Raw genomic sequence first — 27,154 nt, 5'->3', positions numbered from 1 at the left:
TCTGCACTCCAGTCCCGCAGGTCAGCCGCCCTCCCGAGCCACCGCTGAGCCCGGCCCAGCCCTGACACCCAGCAGCAGACACACAGGAGCCCGCCGGGAGCGTGGCGCCGGGGCCCCAGGCCCGTAGAGCGCTCTCCGCCCGGCCGACACAGCAGGAAAGTGGGGAGGGGTTGGACGCACAGACCCACAGGCCTTCGCGGTGGGGGGCCCTCTGCTTTCACACACAAACACAACCTGAGGAGCAAAAGGAGGCGTCGAGGGCGGCTGCCCCGGGAGTGCAGCCAGACCACCTTGCCTCGCGAGCTCGAGGCAGGCGAACCTGAGCGGGGCTTTCTGCAGACGCGGAGCCCCTCCTTCTGCGTGACGTCAGCGCAGGGCACGGACACACGTCGGAGCCCCAGCGCTGGGCTCCTCTGCCTCAGGATAAAACCGCCAGGCGTCCCCAGGCACGAGTCCACAAGGGAGCGCGACAGCTCAGCTACGGGCGCCTGTCCGCCCGACTCCAGACGCAAGCCGCGGGGCGAAGGGACCGGAGCCCCCACCCACGGCTCAGCTTCCTCCCAGCCACCCCTTCATGGCCACAACCGCACACGCCGTGCGGCGCCCCATCAGCCAGGTCCAAGATCCACCCCAGAAGTCACTGCTTTGTTCACCAGCAGAGACTGCCGCCCTGCACAAACCCTGTGTTTTAGAAAAGGAAAAGCGCGCGGAATTGAGAAAACAAAACTGTGCCAGGTGGAGCGTGGGCTCCCAAGACGGCGCCTGGGGCGGGCTCCATCTTGCACATTTAGACTCTTGACCTCGACGACCCCCGTAACCCCAGAGGAAGACGAGGGACTTAATACAGGACCTCGTGGTCCTTGTGAACGTATCAAACAGCAGCGGTTCCTCCACACCTAGATTGCGAGAACCCAAAATTGCACCACTTACGAAATAAGAGTGAACGGCAGACAGAAGTGGCCACACCGGGGAGAGACGCTGGGCAGCGAAAGAGGGGGATTTACGGGCGAGAGGGGGAGGGGCCGTGTGCTCACTGCTGGACGTCGCCAGGGACCCTTGGGCACTTCCAGTAAGGGAAGTGTTTGAACGTCTCCAGTCCTGCCGCCACGTAGAAGTGGTTGTCCTGCAAGTCCTTCGAGTCGTCCAGAAGATGCCCGTTCATCGTAAACAACCTGCGGACGAAGAAAGAAGCAGCGAGCTGGGGCTCCGACAGCAGTGACGCCGGGCTGGGCGTGTTGTGCGCGTAGCACGGCCAGCGCGTGGGCCGCGGGAGAGCTGACGCTCCGTGAGCAGACGCCGTACAGACGGGCCGGCCGGGCCCGCGGGGCGGCTCTCCCGGGCCAGGCTCGCTCTCCATTTTCAGGTTTCTTAATTAAAGTAAGTCTTTAATTATGTACAAGTGCTCAGGGACCCTTGAGAACATTTTAAGCTGTTGGTTGGTGTTCAATTAATTTTAACTGATAATAGCTAAAATTGATACAAATTGGCTTATCCATGTTATAACAATACTTAGAAAACAAACTGGCATTTATTAGCAAATATTATGCCTTTTTATAAGCACCAAAAGACTAATATTTGTCTATGTTTTATTCTGCGCTCTTTTTGGCAAGTTTTAATTCACCAGTTCATTTATTTAAGAAACTACTCAATTCATTCAATGCTGAGCATCTGTTATGAACTAGACACTCAGGTAGGCATCGCCTTGGATGAAAACACAAAGAGGAAAGTCACAGCTTCCCCAAAGTCAGGAAATGCACAAAAACCTTCATAAAGACAAACATGACCAGAGAAGGGCAAAGTGCTGGCGTTCAAGGAAGAGAAGGATTAAAGGCAAGCTTCACTAAGGTGGGAGAATGTGCAGTGGGCTTCGAAGGGTGGGTAGGAGTTCCTCATGTGAAGATGGCATGAATCCTTGGGATAGCAGAAGGGGCCTCTGCAAAAAGCCAGAACGCAGGGGTTGACTGTCATGGAAGGGTGAAACGCAAACTTAGAGCTTATAACGTTGAATCCTAGAGCCTGGAAACCTGGGGGGAGGAGTTTACCATCGATTTGGTCAGAGTGAGTGGAGGCTGCATGGCAGTGTGGGATAGGCACTGGGTTTCAGCCACGGTAAGCTGCCCCTTATGGATGGGATGTCACCTGTGGGAGGAGACAAGCTGTCGCAGGAGTACCTCGTGGTCAATTACAGCAGTGGGTGTGGACGTGGAGGGAAGAGAAGGAACAGGTGGGCCCCACAGGACTCACCCCCTCTGCTGAGCACCCCCAAACCTCAGCCTGAGTCAGTCACCCGGACGGCTGGCTGGACCGTGGCCCCGGAGTTTCTGATGCAGTGAGTCTAGGGCTAGTCCACCTCTAACAAGTGCAGCTCCGAGAACTGCCGCCTTGGATCAACCCTGGAGGCCTGCGGAGGAGAGCTTCCAGACCGGAGACTCGTGGGACACCACGGAGAGCCACGCTGTGCGGGGGCCGGTGGCTGCGACGTGGAACACGGGCTTCCCAGAGAAAAGCGGTGCTGGGAGTTCTGTTCTTCTGCCATCACCTGGGGGCAATCAGGGCCCATCCCCGGAGGGCTGACAGATGACACCAGTGTCCCCAGGAGTAAGTCAGGGCGCTGCAGATGCCCTCGGCAGCGAGAGGCCCCGGGAGACAGCGGGACTGACCACGTGCTCCCAGAGCCCGGGCACCAGGGCTAGACGGCAGGGCACCGGTGGGGGAGGGCGTGCGAGACCCCCGCAGCAGCAGCAGCACTAGGCTGTGCAGGTTACTGTCTGGAAGGTGGACAGAGGAATTCTCCCAGGAAGCAGGAGGGAGTGGTAACAGGATACATAAAAGTTAAGAAATAAAAATGAGGAGCAGTGCCAACTCCCGGATAATAAGAACCCCCAGACCAAGCTATAGTAGAAGTAGCAAGAAATACACGTAGAAATAATGAAGCTGATGTCACAGATTCACAGAAAGAGGGAAGGCCTCCAACGGGAAGAGCCCACAGGTGGTGCAAAAGCTCAGGACGGACAGTTAGGTCCAGGGCACGCGCCCCACACACGCCTGACAGTGCGGACTGAACTGGACGCGGAGAAGGAAAGTAGTTGTGCTTGAGTCTCAGGACAGCCCAGGGGCCACGCACCACCCTTCTCTTCCAGCAGGTAACATGGAAGGAGCCCAAGGCCACAGGACCTCGGCCAGTTCACCCTCTTTCATTCTCATTTCCCTCCCCAGGCTGACGCCTTTCCCTTCCTGGACAGCACCTGGCCAGTCTCACGCCCAGGTAGTTCCCGTAACACTGCCTTTCCCAACCAGGGCAGGACCAGGGTGAGGCCAGAGAGGCACCTGGGATGCACATCTGGGGCGGTGCCCACCTCCGGGACAGCCGGCCTCTCCTCCCAGGCCCCCAGCCCGCCCGACCTCGACTCCTGCCCTTTCTCATGCCGACCCTCTCCTCTGCCATGTTCCTTGACTCCAAGCCGGGGGGGTCTCCTCTCCTAGACAGTCTGCCCTCCGCTGCAACGACTGACTGATCCCGCCCTGTCTGCCGCAAGCTCCCGGGGTGAGCGGCACAGGCCGGCCCCCCGTGGTCAGCATCGTGCCCACCACGTAATCCGCAAAATGTCTGTGAGAAGCACATTTTCTAACACCGAGATCAGCAATAATCCTGCACACAGAGACCCACACACAACTTCACTTAAAGATTTCTCTGGAATATATAAATATGATGTATAAATACATATTCCTGAAAGCTCAAAACTATCCAATAAATTAACTAATTTTAACACCACTGACAATTTGACTAAATTTCCAATCGACACGAGAAAAAGGTGTAACAGAACCCTCCCCTGAAGCACGTTAACATTATCTAAGGAAGGATAAACACAGATGGATACAAACGACTTTTCAAACGTATATTAAACATTAGATCTAGGCTCCATTCAAACCAACATGTATATTGACGTTAAAAAGCCCCAGTGTGCGCGTCACATGACTGCCCGGCTCACCGCGTGCGCTCTCTCAGCTTTCTCCCTGTCTGCAGCTTCTGCACTCTCCCTGAACTCAGCCGCAGAGAACTAACTTAAGTCCAGGGGAAAAAGAAATAAAGTTACTGATCCAGTGTCCTATTTTCCCTCTAAGTACCTTACTTGCCTGCTCGCCTCTCCCTCACGAGGATTTTTCTCTTACTTTCGCCACCACGTGACACTTACGATTTTATATGTGACACTTATGATTAATTCCACTGTTTCTGGCTTCTTTCAAAAATATGCACACTTGTATCTGCTGCACACGATTGTCCCTGTTTCTTCAGGAGTGAAACACTAATATTTACAACCGCATTCTGGACTCGGGCACTTACGGTACTGATCGTACAGACGCCCACCTTCCTGGAACGTCTGTGGTCACCATTCCTCACCACGCTCGCCAGGCCAGCAGCCAGCCCGGGCCCTGAGGCTCCCAGCACTTACGTCTTATCACCAGTAAGTGCGTCCGCTGGGGTTGCCAGTAACACAACTCTTGGGAGATCCATCTTTTATGTTTTAATTTACCCCCGAGGGAGTTAGTTGACAACAAAGTGAAAAGGAGTAACATCTTCGCTCTTCCCCCGCAGCGCCTGCCATCGGGGACCACCGCTGTGCATAAAGATGACCCTTCAGCCTCAAGCCACGTTTCCTGAGTCCTCACCTTTAAAGACCAAGACTGTCTTCTCTGCATTTTCTCAACACCCTCCCACGGCAGGGCTCGGCCTGCTCGTCACCCCAGCGCTGTCCCCGACGCCAGGTCTTAACCTCCCGCTACAGCCTCACATCCATGCCGCTCCCCACTGCTGCCTCCGAGACCCCCACAGCCAGGCCCGTGGTCTGACCCCCTGCTGTCCCCCACAGCCAGCTCCCCCTTAAACCCCTGTGCACACGGAACCTCTCCCCTGCTGGTCCCTGCCCACACGCAGCCATGGACGACTCCATCCACCTGCCCGTCTCGCCCGAGGACCCCGCAGCCCTGCAGCTGCCACTGCAGATCCCGGCGTCCGGTCCAACTGGGCTCAGCGCTGCTCGGCAAACCCCGGTCCTCCTGTTCACTGCCCTGCTCTCCTCTCCCCTCCCCAGCGTCCATCTTCCAGGTCACAGCGCCGTCCATCTGCTCAGGACCTTGTCCCCCCACCACCCCGCCTCTCACGTCCCACCCTCCAGCCCAGGACCCCACGGCCTGGCTCTAGGACCTTCCTGGTCTACTGCATCCTCGCAGTAACACTCAGTTGTATGCAGGGAACGATGGAGAATTTCCCCCAAAACGCCATACTCGCTCATGGTCATGGCCGCCAGCCCCACCCCACGCCCGCTGCACACCAAGCCCCCTTGTCAGCTGTAGTCACCACGCCGAGCGCAGGGCAGATGCTCAGTAACTTTGTTGAACAAATAAAATCAGAGTGAACCATGAATCATTTCAGACCTTGCTGGTTCAGGCAGGAAATCCTCCTTGAAAAGCACAAAACAAGCCCCCAGACCCGGGTCCCCACAGCCGAGCGAGAACCTTACTTTCGAACGCCTCCCAGAGGAAAGACTTTCTCTCCGATAGTGGCCAGCACGCAATTCCACTCCAGTCAGGCTGAATTTGGGGATAATAATTTTCACAGGTGGGATAAATAATCTTCCATTTGTGAAAACACTGCAAGAATAAAAGGAAAAGCCATCATTAGTGCCTCACGCTTTGGGGAAAACTCTGGGAATTCAAGAGAGGCATGTAATTAGAGAGCCGTGACAGCCCCTCGGGGCCCACATCCCACCCCAGAGAGGACGGCCACCAGCCGCCCGGGCACTCAGAGCCAGCAACGGAACAGGAGCGCTGGGGACATGGCTTCATAGGATATGAAACACCCAGAGGAACAGGACTAAACAATATCCTTTTTAAAATACACCTCCGTGACAGCAGGTAACACAGATGAAAACTGTGACCAGCTGGAAAACAAACGGGGATGTTCTGCCTATAAAAATGCAGCTGTTAACCAGGATACGGAAGCACCTAAATGCCCATCGACAGATGACTGGGTGAGGAAGATGCGGTGCATGTACATACATATACACACAGTGAGTACTACTCAGCCATAAAGAGGGTGAAATAATGCCACTCGCAGCAACGTGAGTGGACCTCGAGATGATCATACTAAGTGGAGTAAGTCAGACAGAGAAAGACACATACGTGGTACCACTTTTACGTAGAACCTAAAAAACGATGCAAAGGAGCTTATTTACAAAAGAGAAACAGACTCACAGACAGAAAACAAACTATGGTTTCTAAAGGGGAAAGTGGGGGGAGGGATAAATTGGGAGTCTGGGATTAACAGCTACACCACTGCTGTATGCACAACACACGAACTGCAGGGTCCTACTGTGCAGCACAGGGATCGGTGCTCAGTATCTTGCAAAAGCCTATGATGAAAAATACGTGTATAACATACACGCATCATGTGTGACTGAGTCCCCTTGCCGTGCACCGGGAACTAGCACGCTATACGTCAACTACACCTCCATAAAAAAATTAAGTAAGTCAATAAATAATAGTTTAAATGCAGCTACCGTCCCTTCCCACTGTCCCAAGACAGGGTCCCAAAGGCGGTTACGTGCATCCTGGGAAAGATGACAGGCGCTGCTGGCTTCACTCTCGCAGGGGGACAGGGGTGCGGCCGGCACAGAACCCAGCGCAGTTACTAGTTCTCTGGCGTTGCGAGGCCGCACCACTTGGGCACAGCCACTTGGCAACAGCCCCAGACTCCTGTGACTCACATTACGACACCGTGAGACACACATGTAAGGCTGCAGGAGCTCAGCTGGACCCCACTGGGCTGCAATGTGTTGCTCTACCGTTTGTGACGACTTGCTTTATTGTCACTGTTTTTCTTTAAATGCAAATAATATTGGAGAAATACATCTTTTATCAGAGTGAATATAAATTTTAATTTAACACGTTTGTACACAATAAAGAGAATCCATTTTCTCAGCCGAGGCTTTGTGGCAAAAGGCCTGCAATCAACCCAGAGGCGACCTTTCTCCATATTTAAATACCGCCCCAAAACAAACCCCAAAAGGGAAGCTCCGTGCGGGCCGAGCACAGGCACCCCCGGGGCTGTCACCGCCGCACGGGAGGCTGGCCACGCCCCACCTAATGGTGCTGCTGCGTGGTCTGCGCCAAAGTCTTTCCAAACACAGATGACTAGCAATAACACAGAGAGAAGTGCTGAAACAAGGCCACTTGTATTTTTATCCAAGTTTTTTTAAGATACTTACTATGCATTCTCATCCTGAGGGCGGGGAAACAGGCACACTGCTGTGAGCTCAGGAGAGCCCTCCTAACCACTTCATCTTTAAGTTACAAGGTCTCCAAGCAAACATGATCAGGCCTCTTCTTGGTAGAAAAGACCCTGCATTTGGATGGATGTTTGGGTCCACCTAGTGGAATTTCTAGCACACCAACGTAAAGAATGGGGCACATGTCTTAAGACTGACCAGTTTATAACAGAAAAAAAATCTATCAAAATAAGTGAGAACCATTGACATCTTGGGTCATACCAAAAAGAAAAAATACGTATCTCCTGGGTATGCGTCTCCGCCAGGAAGGACCCACAAGCCAATAATGTTCCCTGAGATTTCCATCCATTCTTCACAAAAGGGTGCCCTTCACACATTTAGGGACACTGTGTTTCTCATTATTTCAAAACAGCTCTCAGTTATATAAAAGGCACAGCGGAAAGATCTCGGATGTGTACGGTGGCCCCCCTGCAGAAGTTCAAGGAGAGGTGTGTTAAAGAATGATGGTGGGGTTTGGAAGGAAAGTGGAAGGAGCAGCTTAGCTAATAAACAGGTCGTGTTTCCTCCATCCTGGGCTTTCCATCTGGGGCTCCGCTGGGTCTGGCAGGGTCCTCGGTCCTCTGCTGGGCAGTGGGGCATGAGGGACCACTCATCCCAATGTGGCAGACGTGACCCCGGCCAAGTGAGGCTGGGACTGCCGGCTGCTGGTGCCCCTCGGACACGGAGCCCACAACCCCGAAAAGTCACTGAAATTCCTCCCACTGGGAGCAGAGCCGGGTAACGTCACATCAGGCACCCCCGCTTCTCTGCCATAAAGTAACAGAACACCACCACGTAAGAAGGATTTGGGGGAACGGCCGCCCTTGACGAGCACTGGGCAGGGCTTCCTGGGAGCAGCCCCAGTGAACCTTCACATCCTTGCTGGTGGATGTCACCGTCCTGTTACAAACTGAGGACGCCAGTTCGCAGAGAGGGTGCATGTGCCGGTCACAGAGCCAACAAGGTGAAAGGCGGGATTTGAACCAGTGCTTCGTCTGGGTCAAGTATGTTCTCCTTCTGCAACCCCAAATGCACAGCAGGTGGGCCCACAAAGGGGTCCCGATTAACCTGGACAGACAGGCTGCACTGCCCCTCCACGCCAGCCCCGTCAGCAGCTCCCTGGGGCAGCCAGGAATCCGGGCATCCCGGTCCTGGGGGGCCCTACCGAGGGTGTGTGTCCCCACAGGGCTTTGGCAGTGAGAGCTCGCGGTGGGAACCTAACTTCTACGTTTCCTTTCCACCCGCAGCAGCCGCAGTGACCAGATTACCAAAAATCAATTAAAAGCCAAGGCTACACTGTGTGCTTCCACCGCCCCCACATGAACGGTGAACTGCGGGGGGGGCAATCAGATTGCTTTTCCAAAACCAAGGTTCAAGAGAGGAAGAATCTGCAGCCCCTGAAAGGCCGGATCACAGGGAAGAAGGGAAGGAACAGCACTCAGAGGGAGGGGGGAGGAGGAGGGAGGGGGGAGGAGGGGAGAGGGAGGAGGGGGGGTGACGTCTGTAAGGCGCTCAGGGAAGTAGCGGCTGGTACTCACTTTATTTGTCGGGACAGACGGTGAACCGTCTGCCACCTGGAAGGCACGTTGATGTTGCAATGCACCACCGGTTTGATCTGAAAAGAGAACAGTAAGCCTGAGGATTCAACTCCAGCCTGCACACACCTGTTTAACGCCACCACTATACACAGCACTGCCCCAAACCTAAGCAAAGGTGGGGTGAGGCACCCCCGCTTCTCTGCCCTCCCCTCTCTTCCCTCCCTCCCTCCCTGCCCCACCCCCCCATACCTGCCTCTTCCGGGTATTTAAACACCAAGCTTGTTCCCACAGGAGCTTGGCCCTGGCATGTGCCCCCAGGTCTCCGCACAGCTCAGACGCCAGCTCCTCCGGGAGGCCGGCCCTGACGACCACACACCTTGAGCTATCTCCACCCCGGCACTAGCACTGTCTGACATTTCTGCGCTGATTTATTTGCTTGTTACTGACTCCTCCTTGTAGACTGGCAGCCTCCTGAGAGCAGGGACCGTGCTTGTCCTGTTCAGCAAGGTGTCCCCGGGGCGTGAACCACGAGAGGCCCAGAGCAGGATTGGTAAGTATTTCATGAATATGAATGAATGAATGGTGAGTGCCTGAGTGACGACAAGTGAAAAACGGCTCTGACACTCTGGAAAGGGCCCCAGAAAAAATGATGTCACTGAAGCCTGGCAATCCACACCCACACACCCCGTTACCCCGTAGTCACGCTATATACAAAATCATACACGCCTCGGACGGACAGGGACAAAATCAGTGCCATGAATAACAACGGCCACCACGAACTTACAGACCTAGTTTGGAAACAAAACAACAGAAATTATCCTCTGCAAAATTCTGCTAAGGTGCAGCTGCCCTAAGAAACGCTTTCTGCTTGATTGCATAAAATTGCAGAAACAATGAACTGACTGCTTTTCCATGTGTTAATGACTCATTAACCCTGATAACACCTGCCTAATTAAGTAACGCCAGCAATTACAGACACGACTCTCGACGCTCCCTCGTCCTCCACACGATAATTGCCTCAGAAGTTTCAGGCAAACGCGGTTTTCTGTCACTGTGTGGTGGTGATGACAGTTTCAAAGACCCATGTCACTCACCTGCCCCGAGAGGCAGGACGCAGTGGGCCCTGGAGGTCTTTCGTAAGGGTCCAGGGTAACTGAACCAAGTCCGCATCCGTGATGGAAGACACTCGAGGCTACTGAAGCTGTGTTTCCCCAAGTAGCACCTACGGCTTGTTGAATGTCTGCTGTTTCAGGCCCTGCACTCACACCTTTCCAGACATTCATACCTAATCCTCAAAGCAGCCAGGCAACAAAGAATCAGAGAGGTTATGGAATCTTCCCAAGAACACACAGCTCTGAAGTGTCTTGGTCACGATAAGTCATCACAAAACATTTCACTGCAGTTTTTAGCAAAATGGGGAGTTGAACCTACGCCAGCACAGCATTTAGGAGCCTGTTTTCAGTCACCTCGATTCCAGTACAGACTCCGCCACCTTCTCACCACGTGACCTGGATGCGGTCGTCTCACCTCCCCGAGCCTCCGCTCGCTCAGGCATGCAGTGCGGATGAAGGGGGTGCGTGTCCCGCGGGTCTGCTTCCGACGTGAGGAACACAGGCGAGGGACTGCGCGGCCGGGGCTCGGCGGTGAGCTCGGAGCCCACTCGATAGCAGTCCTGGTGATTCTTGTTGTCTCTCGAAGTCCCTGCTCTTTGCGCCTCATCATCCTGCTCCAACTGCCCTCAGGGGCCCTCCTCACGGCCTTTTTCACACAAAACATCACACATCACACAAGAAGAATCCCACGTCAAGAGAAGACCTGGTCAGGCATCGACACCAAGGAGAGAACCTCGTCGTAAACAGTGTCCATCAGGGTCCGGTGCTCGCAGCGCTAGGAAGGTGAGCGCACACAGGTGGTCCCGCTGACCAGCTCAGCGCAGGTGCTCGGCCCGAGGCTACACAGATCACTGTCCAGAGACGCCCAGCTGCCGCGGACCGCAGGAGCCCACGCAAGGTGCAGTGTCCCTGCACTTCTCATTTCAGTCACTGAGAAAAGGTCGCCCCGGCTCACCTCCAAAGTCACTTCAAATTCCCATTCCGTGATGCTGTGAGTTAAAATAAAAGTCAGCTTCACTCTTTCCCAAAGATGTCCAGCCTTATTCTGGAGCAGCTGACGTGATAACAGGAAGGAGGCAGGCAGATGAGAGCTAACCCCTCACCCACCCGGCACCACGACCTGCAGAAATGCAGCGAATCCGGGCAAACCCTCAGTGTTGCAGCCCCCTCCCCGCTTTCACGCGGCATTATGGGCCCTCGAGGGGGAGGGCAGGCAAGTGTGCCCAAAACACGGTTGGGGAAATGGGCTCCTCAGCCCCCGTGGTCATAGTAATGATGAGTTTTTATTTTCTATCTTTAGGAAATTTTTGCCTTTTTTGACATTAAAAAAAAAAACAGCACGACTAGGGTCTTACAACTGACTGAGCAGATGTCACGCACTTTGCAAAGTACTGTTCTAATCCTAATAGTTAGAATTTCGCCCCGTCTGGAAAGAAGGACGGAAGCAGAGGCACGTGCCTGCCCAGCCCTCCGAGGGCTCCTGGACTGAGACACGCAGGAGGGGTCCTGTGTGCAGGTCAGCTGTCCCCTCTGAGACACAGCGGAGCCGGTTACGAGGGGCCTGGAGTGGGGACTCGCCAGAGGGAGAGGCGCAGAGGGCTCAGGGTCGCCAGCCGGCAGCCCCTCGTTTCCCGACGCCAGGACTGGGCCCTGGGGACCAGCGACCTGTCCCGGAGCCGGCAGTGTTGTCTCACAGCAGCTGAGCCAAGCGCTCGCGCCACCCAGACTCCCACCAGAGCAGCCCAAAGAGCGACGCCATTCCCGCTTTTATATTTCAAACCCTGTTAGTTGGACGATTTCTTTCTTTAGCGGGAATGATGCTTTATCTTCTCCAAAGATTCCTGAATCACCGACGGCTCCCAGACGCGTTTCTTTCTCCCTCTCCTCATCGCTGCCGTCACCGCCTCTTCCTCAGAAAGTGGGAACACAAAACGCAAAGCAACTAACCCACCCGCAAGTATCCTTGGAGCGAGCCCGGCACGCTCGGGCCTGAACTACATACAGGAAGGAGTCAGCCCGCGGAGGACGGGAAGAGCCGTTCGGTGAGGCAGGAGGAACAGCACACACAGCGCTGGTCAGAGGACCCCGGCCCATCCTCGTGGACACAAGGGGGGGAACGGAACACGCATCCGGACTGGATCTCGCACACAGAGGGAGCGGTGCCGGGTGAGGCTGAGGAAGAAAGCAAGTGGAGATGAAGACGGGATCGCACTCAGCAGCGCAGGCTCCACCCCTCGGGGCAGGGCGCGCCTTGGCGGGTCTGAACCAGGGGACGGATGTGATCAGACCGGAAGGGCCGGGCTGCAGGCAGGAGGACCAGCCGGAAGGCAGGAGCCTGCCTCCAGGAACAGCTCTTGGCGTCCTCAACAGAGTAAGAGGAACAGAGATGGCAGCGAGTGGACTTGAGAGGAGGTAGACAAGGGGCCGGGAGGGGCTGCGGGGCTTCTGGGAGAAGTAAGAACTAAGAACAGCGTCTAGGTTTCTGGTCTGAGGAGCCGAGAGCACAGTTCCAACCTCTGAAACAGGGAACACAGACTATTAACTGGGCTTGGGGAAGATGTCCTTGGGACGTCCAGGTGACAGTGCCCCGTAGACAGAGAAGTGGGTCCTGAGTCACAGAGACATGCGAGTCTTGGGCACGTGGGTGACGGTGGAAGCCACGGAAGAGATGGGGAAGGAGAGGAACCAGGGAAGCCCTCGGAGGGACATGGACACACAAAGGACAACGACAATAGTTCCACAAGGAGAATTTAGAGGAAACAACCACAGGGAGTGAGAAGAGAGAAGGGTTTCAGATGACAAGGGAAGAAATCGTTTCAAGAATGAGAAAGGGGACCAGTTCACAGCCACCAGCATGGCTATAATTGAAAAAGGTTTAAATGCCCATCAACTTCAAAATAAATTAAACATGGTGCATTCATACGGTGGGATGATATTCAGCCCCGGAAAGGCATAAAAAGACAACACATGCTACAACACAGGTAAACCTTAGAAACGTTACGCTAAGTTTAAGTAGGCACATGCAGAGGGCCCCAAATGGTGTGATTCTACTTGGACAAAATGTCCAGACTATGCAAATCCCCAGAGTCACCTGCTACCACTCATCTTCGCTCACCCACTCATGGGCGGCTCCCAAGCAATTCTTCCTATTCTCTCCCATCATCAGTCTACCCACAAAAGATCCTGAATAGCCAAAGCTCTCTTGACAAAGAAGCAAAGCTGGAGGCATTTACAATCTATAAATATAAGCTATTAGGTAATCAAACCTGATGGTGCTGTGTACAGACCAGCAGGTCACTGGGACAGAGCCAAAAGCCCAGAAACAAGCCCATGCGTATACGGCCAATTACTTTTCAACAAAGGATCCAAAAATATACCATGAGGAAAGAAGGGTCTCTTGAATAAATGACGCTGGGAAAACTGGGCAGCCACATGCAGAAGAACGAACCTGCACACAGAAGTCAACTCAAAATGGATTGAAGACTGGAAGGTAAAACCCGAAGCCATGAAACTAGAAGAAAACATAGGGCGTCTTGGCATCGGTCTTGGCGGTGATTGTTGGTATTTGACGCTGAAAGCAAATGTAACAAGAGCAAAACTGAGCCAGTGGGACGGCATCAAACGTCATACATAAGAAGCTTCCACTCAGCAAAGGAAACCAGCAAAAAAATGGAAAGGAAACCTACCGAGTGAAAGAAAACTCTTGCAAACCGTGTATCTGCCAAGAGGTTACTAACAAACTATATACAGAACTCACACAGCTCAGCAGCAAAAACAGACACACACACAAATAAATACCCTAGTTTAAAAATGGGCAAAATACTGAATAGACATTTTCCCAAAGAAGACGTACCACCAGCCAAGAGGTACAGGAAAACGTGCTCAGTACCAGTAATTTTCTTCTTTTTGCATCAGGGAAATGCGAACCAAATCACAGTGAGGTGTCACCTCACACCTCGCTCGGAGAAGCTGCATGAATTACACAGCAGTTTCTAACAGAAACAGAAGCTTCCACACACACGTGTTCAGGACAGTCCGACAACAGGCAGGGCCCGGGGCAGGACCACGGACAGGAACACGGTGGACCCGGGCGCGGGCTCCGTCAGCCCAGGGGCCTCCGCCAACCCCGTGACTCCGAACAGAGGTAAATCTCATTCCCCTCGCTTTTCGGTCAGAGAGGGAATCACATAAAACACCTGTAAACATTCACATTAAAAGTTATTTTTAAATCCTTTTGCTTAGAATCATCGGTAACTGCAGCTCCCTGGAAAATTCACCTCAGTGAGTCACTTCCTTCTCCTCCGTGACAACTTGAGATACGTGAGGTCTAAAGTAGCCTGTGGCCGTTTGACCACTAGTGCGCCGTTTACTGGGGTGAGCCCACTAAAGGGGCCTACTCAGACAGCGACCCTCAGGGGTAAAAACAATATTGAACTGGGCTCATCTGTTCCCAGAAGCGCAGAGAAAAGCACTGGGGAGGGCCTCTAACTCCTGCCTAAACCTGCACAACGTGAGATTATAAATCAAACTCTAAGAGGCAGCAACGGAAGTCCTTGAATTAAACTGAGACCAAGGACATTTTTCTCACTAAAACCAACATGACACGGTCATTGAAACTCAAGATCCCAAGAGCACTTACTTCGAGTCTAATTTTCCTCGCCCCTCCATTTAAGGAAGCAGAACTCCAAATTCATTCTGTTGAAGTACTCTACAAATCACTTCTGTGGCTGTATTAAGTGTATATTATGTTATTCTGATTAATTTTAAGTAAATTTCTACACCAAGTCAAGTTCTCTTGAGAAGCTTCTTCAATTTTCCCACTAATATATTTCGACCAAAACAGAAATTCTGTGAAAGAACATTCTATGAAAAGCTAGGTACATCTACTCTGTTACTGTATCACAAAATAAGGCAAAATAACTTCGTAAAATGTTGAAACACTGAGTATCTGGGCATGGCCAAAGCTTACAGCATAGTATGTTTAACGTTTCTAACAGTGTGCCTGGTACTCAAAGTGGATGGGGTGCGCCACCCCAGCGTGAAGGCATCAGGGGTACTACCACCAGCTATTTCCTGAGCTCTCGCAGTGCTCCCGGCACCGTCTCACTTACTCCCAGCAACATTTTGAGAGGGATTATTTCAGATCAAAACCTCCAAGTCTAATCACAGTATGACAAGTCATCAATCACCCACCTCCTCTGTGGAAGGACATTCCCGTTGTTTGCAGGTTTCGTAATCGCAAAAAAGAAAAAAAACGCTGGAAGGAGGTGGAGCAGCACTGGGCCAGGACCCCTTCTGCAGTGAGTCCTCCGGAGCTTCGACTCGCTCAGCGCTTTGCACGAATCCCGGAGGACCACGTGCCCCACGTGCTTCGGGGCCCCCTCGCGGAGCCTGCTCTGTGCCCACGCTAGCTGGCGCTGTGGGGCCTGCCCGCCCAGCACACAGTGCTGCTCTTTGTGCAGGGCCTGCTCACAAGCCCTCAGAAATAATCCACAGAACGAACAAGGACCTGCTGTTCAGCACCTGGGAACCAGATGCAGTGTATTGTAATGGGCTACAACAGAAAAGGGTCTGAAAATACACGTGTGTGTGTGTGTGTGTATGCGTAACTGAATTGCTTTGCTGTACACCAGAAACTAACGTTGTAAGTCAACTACAATTAAAAATAAAATTTTAATCAACACATTGCAAACTGACTATATGTCAGTGAAAAAGAAATGCAAAAATATCTTTAATTAAATAAATAAATATTTTTAAAAGAAAAGAAATAATTCATTGAACTGTTTAATCCTATGAATTACACGGAAGCAACTCACTTTAATACAGATAGGTTGTACACGCTGTAACGGGGCTTTCCCCCCGGGGGGGGGTCCTGGATTCAGCTCTAGAATACTTGGTTTTAGTCCAGGTTCCGTCACTAACGAGCCACCTAACTCTGTCCATGTCACTTAAACTTCCCTGAATTCTTTACTCATCTTTCAAGTGGCAGAAAGTAAGACCCGCTCTCCCTCACACGGTTCCCATGTTTCCATTTTCCCAGAGGAGACCAGAGGCAGGCAAGTGCGCTGAGAACAGCCGTGCCCACTCTGCGCTCAGACAGAGGAAAGACGGGGAAGGCCATGAGGACGCACACCAAGGACGGAAATGACCCCGGGATGCACGGTGTGGCATGGGGACACCACAGGCCAGGCCAAGTGACTGGGGCCGCATGTAAATTCGCCAGCACAGAGGGCTCACCCGCAGAACGCAGACGCATTTAGCACCTGCCGTCTCGTCAGAGCACTTATTCTAGAACAGCGTAAACCGTGACAACAATCAACAAAAGACAAGTCTTTTCGCTCAGTATTATATTAGCTCGGAATCCTGGGTGCCACCCCTGAAGCACAAAGCAGGTAAACCGTGGCGCAGTAAGCAGCCGCGAGCAGTGAGGGGCGATGGAGAGGCACGTGGGCAGGTGAGCAGTCCTGGTAACAGGAGCGAGGCAGCCCGGAGCGACTGACAGGCCCCCGTCCTGGGACTGGCAGCTCTCCGTCCTCACGGGACGGCAGGGCTCGGCTCTGAGCTCGGTGCTCAGATGGGCCCCTCATGGGAACAGCAGGCTTCCTGGACCACATCTCGTGTTTTGGTCAAAGCTCCTGGTGGTGGTCTAACGCATTCGACACTGGCTACACCGCAGATGCGTGTCCGTGAAAATACTACATATGAAACGACGACAGTCACCAGCCACTCTTAGGGAGGGACGTCTTCCCCCAAGGAGGGGGGCGCGGTGGTGACCATCAAGCACCCCGAGCCTCCACACTGTGCGCCACACGGCTCGGCCCCCCAACACCAAGGTGGCACTCCTGTCGCCGCTGGAAGCAATACACATACTTGGAAGCTTCCCGGAGGTAAATATTAAAGAGGTGAAGGCTGTGTGTGTAACTCCACTTCATAAACAGTCATGACAGCTCTATGCGGTTCCACCCCAATGCCCGGCTGCAGTGATGAAAAAGCCAGAGGACGTAAGGTCTGCGGATAGGAGTGGGTTGAACACCGATGACAGAGACATGATGGAATGTGCTGCAGCCACACAGTCACTGTGGGACAGGCAGCGACCCTGGGGGGGTCCTTCACTACGTGAAACTATCGCGATACAGTTAATAGAACGCAGATAAGAAAACAGTGCGTATAGATGGACTGCACTTCTGCAGATGTGCATGTGTGTGTGTACACGTGTGTCTGTGCATACAGACCTCTGCTCCCTGCGCAGAGAAAAACAGCTAGAAATGGCGATGACAAGATGCAGAATGTGACGTTTCAGAGGCAGGACTGTGGTTCTCACTCTCGTCACTGAGCTTTGCCGCCTGGCACGTTAAGTGTAGTTGATTTGCAAGGTTGTGTTAGTTTCTGGTGCACAGCACGGTGATTCAGTCACACATGTATACACATACTCTTTTTCACGTTAGTTTTCATTATAGGTTATTACAAAATGTTCAATATAGTTCCCTGTGCTCTACAGTAGGTCCTTGTTGTTTGTCTGTTTTATATACAGTAGTTTGTATCTGCTAATCTCAGACTCCTAATTTATCCCTCCCTCCCCCATTTTCCCCCTGGTAACTGTAAGTTTCTCTCTGAGGCTGTTTCTGTTTCGTAAATAAGTTCATTTGTCTCCTTTTTTTTTAATTCCACATATAAGTGATATCGTGTGATATTTGTCTCTCTCTGACTTATTTCACTTAGTATGAGGATTTCTAGGTCCATCCACGTTGCTGCAAATGGCACTATTTCATTCTTTTTCGTGGCTGAGTAGTATTCCAGAGTGAGTGTGAGTGTGTGTGTGTGTGTGTGTGACCACATCTTTATCCAACCATCCTGCACAGCATTTTTGACATTTTTCTCAGCAAGAACTACTTTTACAATCAGATTTTTTCAATGAAAAGAGAGTAAATTCCAAAAGAAAACTACAAAACTCTTTGGGCAACTCTAGTCCCATTGGTATGGCAATCTAGTGCCGCCTTTGGGAGGAGGGGGCTCTGGTCGGCTCCTCCAGCTCTGACTCAGCATCACCTAACCTGTCTGATCACAGCGTCCTCAACTAGAAAATGGGGAGTTTTGAGAAGATAAGCCAGAAGCTTCCTTCCTGTCCTAAAATGCTAATTGTTACCTTATAATCGCATCTTATTTTTTAAATCACTGAAAGGTACAGAGGAAACAGAGACTCCAGCTTGAACAGATACCTCGAGGGGTACTTCTCAGAAGTGTTGCGTGGCCCCCCTCCTTGCCCCACCTGGAGGGGGGCCTGCAGGCACCCAGGTGTTAAGGATAATCATACACAATTTCCTCTCTGTTAAGGCAGCCCTGAAATTCAGTGACTGCCAGAATTGCTTTCTTCTTGGAAACCTGCCCTCCCGCTCCTGGCAAGTTACCACCTAAGGTGGGTAAGCAATAAATCTGAGTTGATTGATCACACAATCGTAAAGGGCAGACACGAAGGAAGCAGCTAAACGCTCCCGTGGGCTGGTGCCTGTGGTCAATGCCAGAGCCCCTCAGCATCCTTTCCTGGAGCACGGGCTGGAGTTCAAGGACACAGAGAGGCCCCACTTCTTTAAGATGTGGGGGAGGAGAACCGGCACTTACCCAGCGCGGGCACGTGACCGCCACATCATCCCGCAATCCTCACAGCAATCCTCTAAGACAAAGAGTCTCATCTCCTTTTCACAGAGGGGAGAACTGAACAGCAAAACCACCACTAAGACAGGCAGATGCTCTAAAAGCAGCTCACCTTTGAAACACTCCACAAAGAGTCCATTCATAAAATAAAAAAGTAAAAAGCGTCTTGCATTCTAAGTATCACCAGGCCATCTCGCTCAAACCTGGTGATTTCTGTTACTTATTAAAAGGTGGATCTCTTTTAACTTACATGTGAAATGGCTTTTTTGGTTAAGAACCAAGTGATCTGAATGGAGTGATGGGTGGTTCCATCCTGCAGACCCTTCAAATGTCTACTAAGAACAAAAATGTTGCGAGCACGGAGCAGATCTTTAGAACTACAGTTAGCTTCAACACTGTGTAGCCTAAACTAACTTTACCTGACACCCATCTTTCCAAATCCCCAAAACAAAGGGGATGTGAGAAGTCTTAGTGAATGGCCGCACGCTGTGTCTCGGGAGACTCTCTCCCTGATGTGGGCTCGGGCCGTTCTCACCGGCTCCCATCATCCTGGTGACGCGTGTGCCTTGACAGGCAGGATAACCCTGCACAGAGGTTTCCGGCTTCAAGAGCAACATGCCTTCACAGGCATTCCCTACAAAATGCTGTTTTTATAAAACTTCCATTATTCAATACTGACATTTTAATTTTTACCAAATCATCCAGTTTGTCCCACCTTTAGCAGTTAGGAGTGAACACTTACTTCCTTCAACTTTCTCATCTTTGCAGGTTTTCTGGGAACTATATGGATATAACTGCAAAAGAAGAAAGAAAAACCTAATTAGCAGGTAAATACTGGAGGGAGGGCATAGCTCAAGTGGTAGAGCGCAGGCCTAGCCTGCCTGAGGTCCTGGGTTCAATCCCCAGCACCTCCACTGAAAAACCAAATAAATAAATAAACCAAATTATCTCCCCCCTGCAAAAAAAAAAAAAAAAAAAAAAAAAAAAGGAAGGTAAATACTTAGAAAATTTGAGCCTCTTTCTTTCCAGCATTCCAACATACAACTCCACAGCGACCTAAAATTAAAATCAAGAGCACCATAAATGCTCAGGGAAACGTTCACGCTGGCCACCACTGGCGTCACCCAGGAAAACAGACCTTAAGTGTCACTGCCTTCCCTCAGACAACGTTCCTTATCAGAGAAGGACCTTGGAGATTGACCAAAGAGGGGGCCTTTCCCAGGTCACTAACGGCTCGTCCAGGATCCCACCGCTGGCCAAGGTCAGAGCAGAGTCCCAGACGCCTCACCCAGCTCCCTCTCCCCTCTACTGTCCCCTCTCGTCCCAAAGAACGTCATCACTGTCCCCATTCTGCCAAACTGAATGCTGGAAAAGACCCACCAGAATTAAATGCATCTGAGTCCCACTAGTACAACTTTTGACCCTTGGGGACGTTGGGAGAGCCTTCCATACGCTTCAAAAATCAAACAAATATTTTTAATGATAACAAATAATCCCTCAAGATTTATGTCTGTTAAGGTTTCTTCCTGATTTAAAACAATTGTTATGTCTTTGAGACTGCTGTTGCGGGTGATGGCTTTAGCACTAGTCAGAGAAGGACTGACTAAGATTTGGTAGATGGAAGGAAAAAGAAATTTGTAAGTGTTCAATACATAGTCAAGGGTCACAAGCGCCGATGCCTACAGAGGCCGGGGAGGCAAACGACGGTGCTTGGGAAGGGTATATTAGGGAACGGTGGGGACTGTGGCTAGCAGGAGTGAGGTCCCACGGGAGGTGAGTGGTGCTCATACTCCAGGGCCCCGTTTTCCTGTGGAAATGCAGGCAACTAAAAACTAAGTCCTCTGAACAATCAAATCTTCTATCTTTTAAATGGAAACCAAAATTTCCTATCACAGGAATAACCCCCTTATAAAATGTTGCAGCCTGGAGCTGAAGACCTTAAGTGCTTGCTTTCTGCCTGTTGACCAGATAACTAGAACTATCTGCATTATCTATGCTGCAATGGGTTTTTATTATTTTTACCTAAAGACATCTCTTTTTGGTAATGACAAAGGTGTTAAAAAAAAAAAAAAAAGGCTGAGTAGGGAGACACAGCGCAGTGGTAGGGTGCACGCCTGGCAAGCGTGCGGTCCTCGGGTCAATCCCCAGCACCACCATTAAAAAGAAATAAATGAACAAAGAGACCTAATTACCTCCCCCTCAACAATAAATAAATAAAAAAATTTTTAATAAAAAAAATGCCTGATTTTTCTCAATATACCTTTAAATTAAAGGTTTTTAAATTGTTTCATATCTAGTCAAGTTGAGATTTTTAAGGATTTCATTTTTAATTTGTAATAGAAGTTTACAGCTTGACTTTTTTTAAGTGTATGATTTTTATTTTTTTTTAACATTTTTGATTGAGTTATAGTCATTTTACAATGTTGTGTCGAGTTCCAGTGTAGAGCATAATTTTTCAGTTCTACATGAACATACATATATTCATTGTCACCTTTTTTTTTTTGCTGTGAGCTACCACAAGATCTTGTATATATTTCCCTGTGCTATACAGTATAATCTTGTTTATTCTGCATACACCTGTCAGATCTATAAATTTTGAACTCCCGGTCTTTCCCTTCCCACCCCCCGCCCCCTTGGCAACCATAAGTTTGTATTCTATGTCTATGAATCTGTTTCTGTTTTGTATTTAAATTCATTTTTTTTTTTAGATTCCACATATGAGCAATCTCATACAGTATTTTTCTTTCTCTTTCTGGCTTACTTCACTTAGAATGACATTCTCCAGGGACATCCATGTTGCTGCAAATGGCATTATGTTGTTGGTTTTTATGGCTGAGTAGTATTCCACTGCATATAAATACACCACATCTTCTTTATCCAGTCATCTGTTAACGGACATTTAGGCTGTTTCCATGTCTTGGCTATTGTAAACAGTGCTGCTATGAACACTGGGGTGCAGGTGTCATCTTGAAGTAGGGTTCTTTCTGGATACATGCCCAGGAGCGGGATTCTGCAGCTTGATTTTTTTTCAAAAAAGTCAACAAACTGCAAGCACCTGTTAATGAAGTTCTTAAGTTAAAAAAAAAAATTTGCAGCCAATGCAAACCTGAAAACTGTGGGACCCGAACAGCCTGCAAATCTCCCACTCACCGCCTTGGCTTCCCAGCCCTCCCAGGCATGCTTCTGCTGGCCTTCAAACAGGTATTCCAGTTCTATATCCCCAAATTCCATAGCAGATCATGAACACGAGTCCCCCCAAATAAGACAGCTTATTATCATTAAGTAAAAACAAAAGGTAGAAGATTAATTTTAAAATTAAGGCATAAAAAGATCGAAAAATCACAAAATGCTCTTTATTGTTTCGATGCTGCCTTCCAAAGAACCCAGGAATGGCGCGGAAAGAGGGAACAGGACCTCCCTCAGAGACCCAGCGGACCCAAGCCTTTACACCAGGTGCTCAGAAGAGGTAGTTCCGGTTGGACTTAGGTTTCCTTGGGGGTGGGGTGGGGGGTGAGCAGCACAAATGAGAAGCAGAGATGAGACGCTGATGTGTGATGTCCCTCCTTGCTGCTTCTGGAGAATAAAGGGAAGGAAGAAGCCAACTGCTAGAATCAAGCCAGGCATTTTAAAGCACTGCATTCATTTCATTCTCAGAACATCTCGCTGGAGTAGATATTAACTGGTCCCATTTTATTGATGAGGAAACTGAGTCTCAGCAAGGTTATTTAATTTGCTAAATGCTCCCAGATGGGAAAAGCCATATTCAATTCACCCCAGGTCTTCGGCTCCAGGACCACATTCCTCTTCTCTGGCGTGGCTGCCTCGCCAGAGACTCCCCCCTTTGCCTGTTACCCACTAGTCCTCAGGTACAAATGGGTGGTAAGGACACTAGAAGTAAAGTTGGGGTGTCAACGAGCTTCTACAGTTTGATTTAAATACCGCTTCCACTTTGTATCTCAACAACAAATTCCATGCTAAATAGGAAAAATTCCTACTAGAATTCAAATTCTTTGCGGGTCTCCCCAAACACACACACACACACACACACACACACACACACACACACACACAAAATGCCCTGATCTACATTTTGTTTTGAATACAACTTTCCTCACACAAAAAAATCATAAATTCTAGGCTTTATGGGACATTTATTTTTAAGTAATTATTAGCCTATAATACTTTGTTTCATAGAGAAAAAATTATGTTCCTCATCTCAAATTAATTTATTTCAGCAAATGTAGGAAATGTTTGAATAATGATTGGCTCGGGGGTAGATTTTAACGGTATTTGTCTTCTCGATGTACTGTTTCACAGCCATTATCCTGAGAAGACTCTGGGACGGTTAATACATCACCAGGTTTCACTTCAACGTTCATCTGCTGGCGGCACAATCAGGAGCTTATTTGCTGGTGAAAATTAATTTTAATCGCTCAACGGCTCAGTAATTACAGAACATACATCCTGACAGGTGCCAGCTTACCGATACCAGCACAAACCCAGCCAGAATCATTTTCAGAGTTTTATTCACCGAAGTCTGGATTCTGATTTCATACTTCACTGACCTAAAAAGAAGTGAAGAAAATGAAACCCAAATGCCTCTCCATGTCGATCTCCACATGCAAACATCACCCATCTGTTCTGTGGCCATGAAGGTGCCTGGAAAATGCAAAGTAACAGGGACTCTCCGCCAAGTGGGAGCCCCACCTTCCCTGCCTGCTCAGCGAACTAAGTCGCGTTTCCTTCCCTGCAGAACATAATCATCGACGTTCAGAAACCTGAGAAGATAAACACCTCAGTCTTTCTCCGTATTTCTGCCACACGTCCAGAACATTTTAAATAAACCCTGAAAATCTCTCTGCCAAATCAGAGGTCTCACGGTCTCCTAGAAAACGCCTCAACCCACAGGAAAGAGGAAAGACTGGCACTTGCTGATCACGGTCCAGGCGTGATGGGCGATGCTCCGAGAGCCTCCTCCCTCATCTGCTCCCAGATAAAATATACGTCACTCTTACAATGAAACGTTTTAGGGCGAAGATTAAATACTTTTCATCGCACATATGTTGAAAAGGATTTTAAAATCAATTTTTGTAGAAACATATTCTTTCGTGATTGTGAGACCACAAGACCAGATGCTGCTGGGAAATCAGTATCCAGCCTGTTCGGGCTACGATAACAAAAACATCCCAGCCTGGGGCCAGGGCTTAAACAGCAGACATTCACCTCTCACAGCTCTGGAGGCTGGAAGTCGGAGATCAAGGTGCTGATGGATTCAGTGTCTGCTGCGGACCTGCTTCCTGGATCACAGACAGCATCTCCTTGCCGCGTCCTCACTCATGGGGGGGGGGGTGCTCCTTTATAAGGGCGCTAATCCCACGAGAGGCTCCACCCTCATGACCTCATCACCTCCAGAGGCCGCATCTCCTGACACCATTAAAAAGGAACGTCGCTCGCTTGCCATCTGTTTCTACAAGGATCAAGCCGTTAGCCACTGCAGTGGCTGACCTCCAGCGCACTTGGGAAGGAACTCAGGGTGAGGACCAGGCCAAGTCTCTCTGTGCTTTAGGAAAACAGGCAACACAGGCCTTGAGACAGTTGGAAATATTTCAGGAGAAATTTCTTATGAACCTGGATTCTTGCACCTTTCCATACTTAGTAAAGCACTAGCACTGTTGACTGAGATGTCGTCTCGTGACTAGCAGCCCCTCTACCAAGATGGGTGCTCAAGTGCACGAACGCCTTCACCAGAATCACACGGGGAACGTCTTCCTCCCCGACCCCTCAGAGGAGTTCCGCGGGGCTGTCTGAGCAGCCGTCTCCTGGGCCACATCCTCAGTAAGACACTGAATAAACTCAACTCACAACCCCTACGTTGTGCATTTTTTTCCAAGTTGACACAATCAAACGGGGGAAGGGGGTTCAGTTTCAACATACGAATTTCAGAAGGACACAGACATTCAGTGTGTAGCATGTGGTAATGAACCCTGAAAAAATAATCACAAAATGAAGTATCTACAAAGGTGCACGTTCTTGCCAGGGAGTGCCCATATGTAACAGGATTATCACAGTAATAAATTTAAATCTAAAACGTCACGGCGTTAATCCAGACTCTGCCTCTCAGCAACCATGATGTCTGTGACTTACCAGGTTTCTTTAAAAATAATAGGATGGCAAGTTTGCACCTTTGCAGACGCCATTAAGAATCTGGATCACAAGCCAGCCAGCTCACAAAATGACACTATCTGGGTAGTCCAAAAACACTCGAGTTACTAATTTAATTAGGCGCATCTCTGGAGGGAGAGCGTGCCTGGCATTTGGGAGAAGAAAATGGAAATCCTCTCTGGAGAATCTCACCTTTATCTCAGCCCTCAAAGAGCTTCCTCAAATCAAATCCCATAGAAAAGGAGTCATTTGCAGATTCCTTTTCAAAAACTAAGTAAACTAACAAGGAGACAAAGGACCGTGAGACAAAACCAGCTGAAATAAGGGGAAGCAGGTGAATTTCAAACACCGGGATTGCAAGCACAGACCACAGAAGGGCAGTATTTCAACAAAAGGCAAACTTGAAAACACACGGAGGACATGGTACCAGAACAGACATATGGACCAATGGAACAGAATAGAGCCCAGAAACGAACCCACAAACTTCTGGTCAGCTCATCTTCGACAAAGGAGGCAAGAATATACATTGGAATAAAGACAGTCTCTTCAGCAAATGGTGTTGGGGAAACTGGACAGCAGCATGTAATGCAATGAAGCTAGAACACTCCCTTACACCATATACAAAAATCAACTCAGAATGGATCAAAGACTTAAACATAAGACAAGATACAACAAACCTCCTAGAGGAAAACATAGGCAAAACATTATCCGACATACATTTAAAAAATTTTCTCCTAGAAGAAATAAAAGCAAGAATAAACAAATGGGACCTAATGAAACTTACAAGCTTCTGCACAGCAAAGGAAACCAGAAATAAAACAAGAAGAAAACCTACGGAATGGGAGAAAATTTTTGCAAGTGAAACCGACAAAGGCTTGATCTCCAGAATATATAAGCAGCTCATACGACTCAATAAGAAAAAAATAAACAACCCAATCCAAAAATGGGCAGAAGACCTAAACAAGCAATTCTCCAAGGAAGACATACAAATGATCAAAAAGCACATGAAAAAATGCTCAATATCACTAATTATCAGAGAAATGCAAATCAAAACTACAATGAGGTATCACCTCACACCAGTCAGAATGGCCGTCATTCAAAAATCCACAAATGACAAATGCTGGAGAGGCTGTGGGGAAAGGGGAACCCTCCTACACTGCTGGTGGGAATGCAGTTTGGTGCAGCCACTATGGAAAACAGTGTGGAGATTCCTCAAAAGACTAGGAATAGACTTACCATATGACCCAGGAATCCCACTCCTGGGCTTGTATCCAGAAGGAAATCTACTTCAGGATGACACCTGCACCCCAGTGTTCATAGAAGCACTATTTACAATAGCCAAAACATGGAAACAGCCTAAATGTCCATCAACAGGTGACTGGATAAAGAAGGTGTGGTATATTTATACAATGGAATACTACTCAGCCATAAAAACCGACAACATAATGCCATTTGCAGCAACATGGATGCTCCTGGAGAATATCATTCGAAGTGAAGTAAGTCAGAAGGAGAAAGAAAAATACCATATGAGATCGCTCATATGTGGAATCTAAAAAACAAAAACAAAAACAAACAAACAAACAAAAACAAAGTGTAAATACAGGACAGAAATAGACTCACAGACAGAGAATACAGACTTGTGGTTACCAGGGGGGTGGAGGGTGGGAAGGGATAGACTAGGATTTCAAAATTGTAGAATAGATAAACAAGATTACACTGTATAGCACAGGGAAATATACACAAAATGTTATGATAACTCAGAGAGAAAAATGTGACAATGAGTGTGTATATGTCCATGAATGACTGAAAAATTGTGCTGAACACTGGAATTTGACACAACATTGCAAAATGATTATAAATCAATAAAAAATGTTAAAAAAATAAATAAAAAGAAAAAAGAAAAAAAAAGAAAACACACGGAGGACAAAGAAACACAAAAGAAAATATGGAAAAACCAGATAGAATTTTTAGAAATGAAAAACTAAATGATTTAAATTTAAAACTCAATAAATTGGTTTGATAGCACTGTATACACAGCAGAAAACTTAATGAGAAGCTCCAAGTGAAGGAAGTCCCAGGGCAGAGCACAAGGATAAAAGAGAGAAAAATGCACGGAAAAGAGGAGGACTCTCGGAGGTCGGAGTCAGCGAAACAGGCCAACCCACGTCGACTCAGACACAGAAAAGCAAGGGGAGGAAACGGAGGCAGAGGCATCTTCTAAACAGACGATGGCTGACAGGCCCCAAGACCACAGGCAGTTACCACCGGAGACTCAAGAGAATTCAGTAAATCTGCACTTAGACATCTCACTTAAAGCACAGCACACGGAATCAAAGAGAATAGATTTTAAAAAGCTGAAAAAGATAAA

The 27,154-nt window shown here is 49.4% G+C and overlaps 1 protein-coding gene across 1 annotated transcript in view; it reads right to left on the bottom strand.

The window, feature by feature from the left end:
* DCDC2C (doublecortin domain containing 2C) overlaps positions 1-27,154 on the bottom strand; it is an 80,323-nt gene that overhangs the window by 49,484 nt on the left and 3,685 nt on the right. Inside the window, 5 exon segments of the mRNA XM_032496962.1 lie at positions 1,035-1,172; positions 5,520-5,581; positions 5,583-5,649; positions 8,864-8,940; positions 19,367-19,418. Of these exon segments, the coding sequence (XP_032352853.1) occupies positions 1,035-1,172; positions 5,520-5,581; positions 5,583-5,649; positions 8,864-8,940; positions 19,367-19,418 (396 nt within the window).

This window comes from Camelus ferus, chromosome 15, assembly GCF_009834535.1.
Source record: "Camelus ferus isolate YT-003-E chromosome 15, BCGSAC_Cfer_1.0, whole genome shotgun sequence".
Lineage (NCBI taxonomy): Eukaryota > Metazoa > Chordata > Mammalia > Artiodactyla > Camelidae > Camelus > Camelus ferus.
Note: the sequence above shows the minus strand (reverse complement) of the source record. Positions and strands in the feature narration are given on the sequence as shown.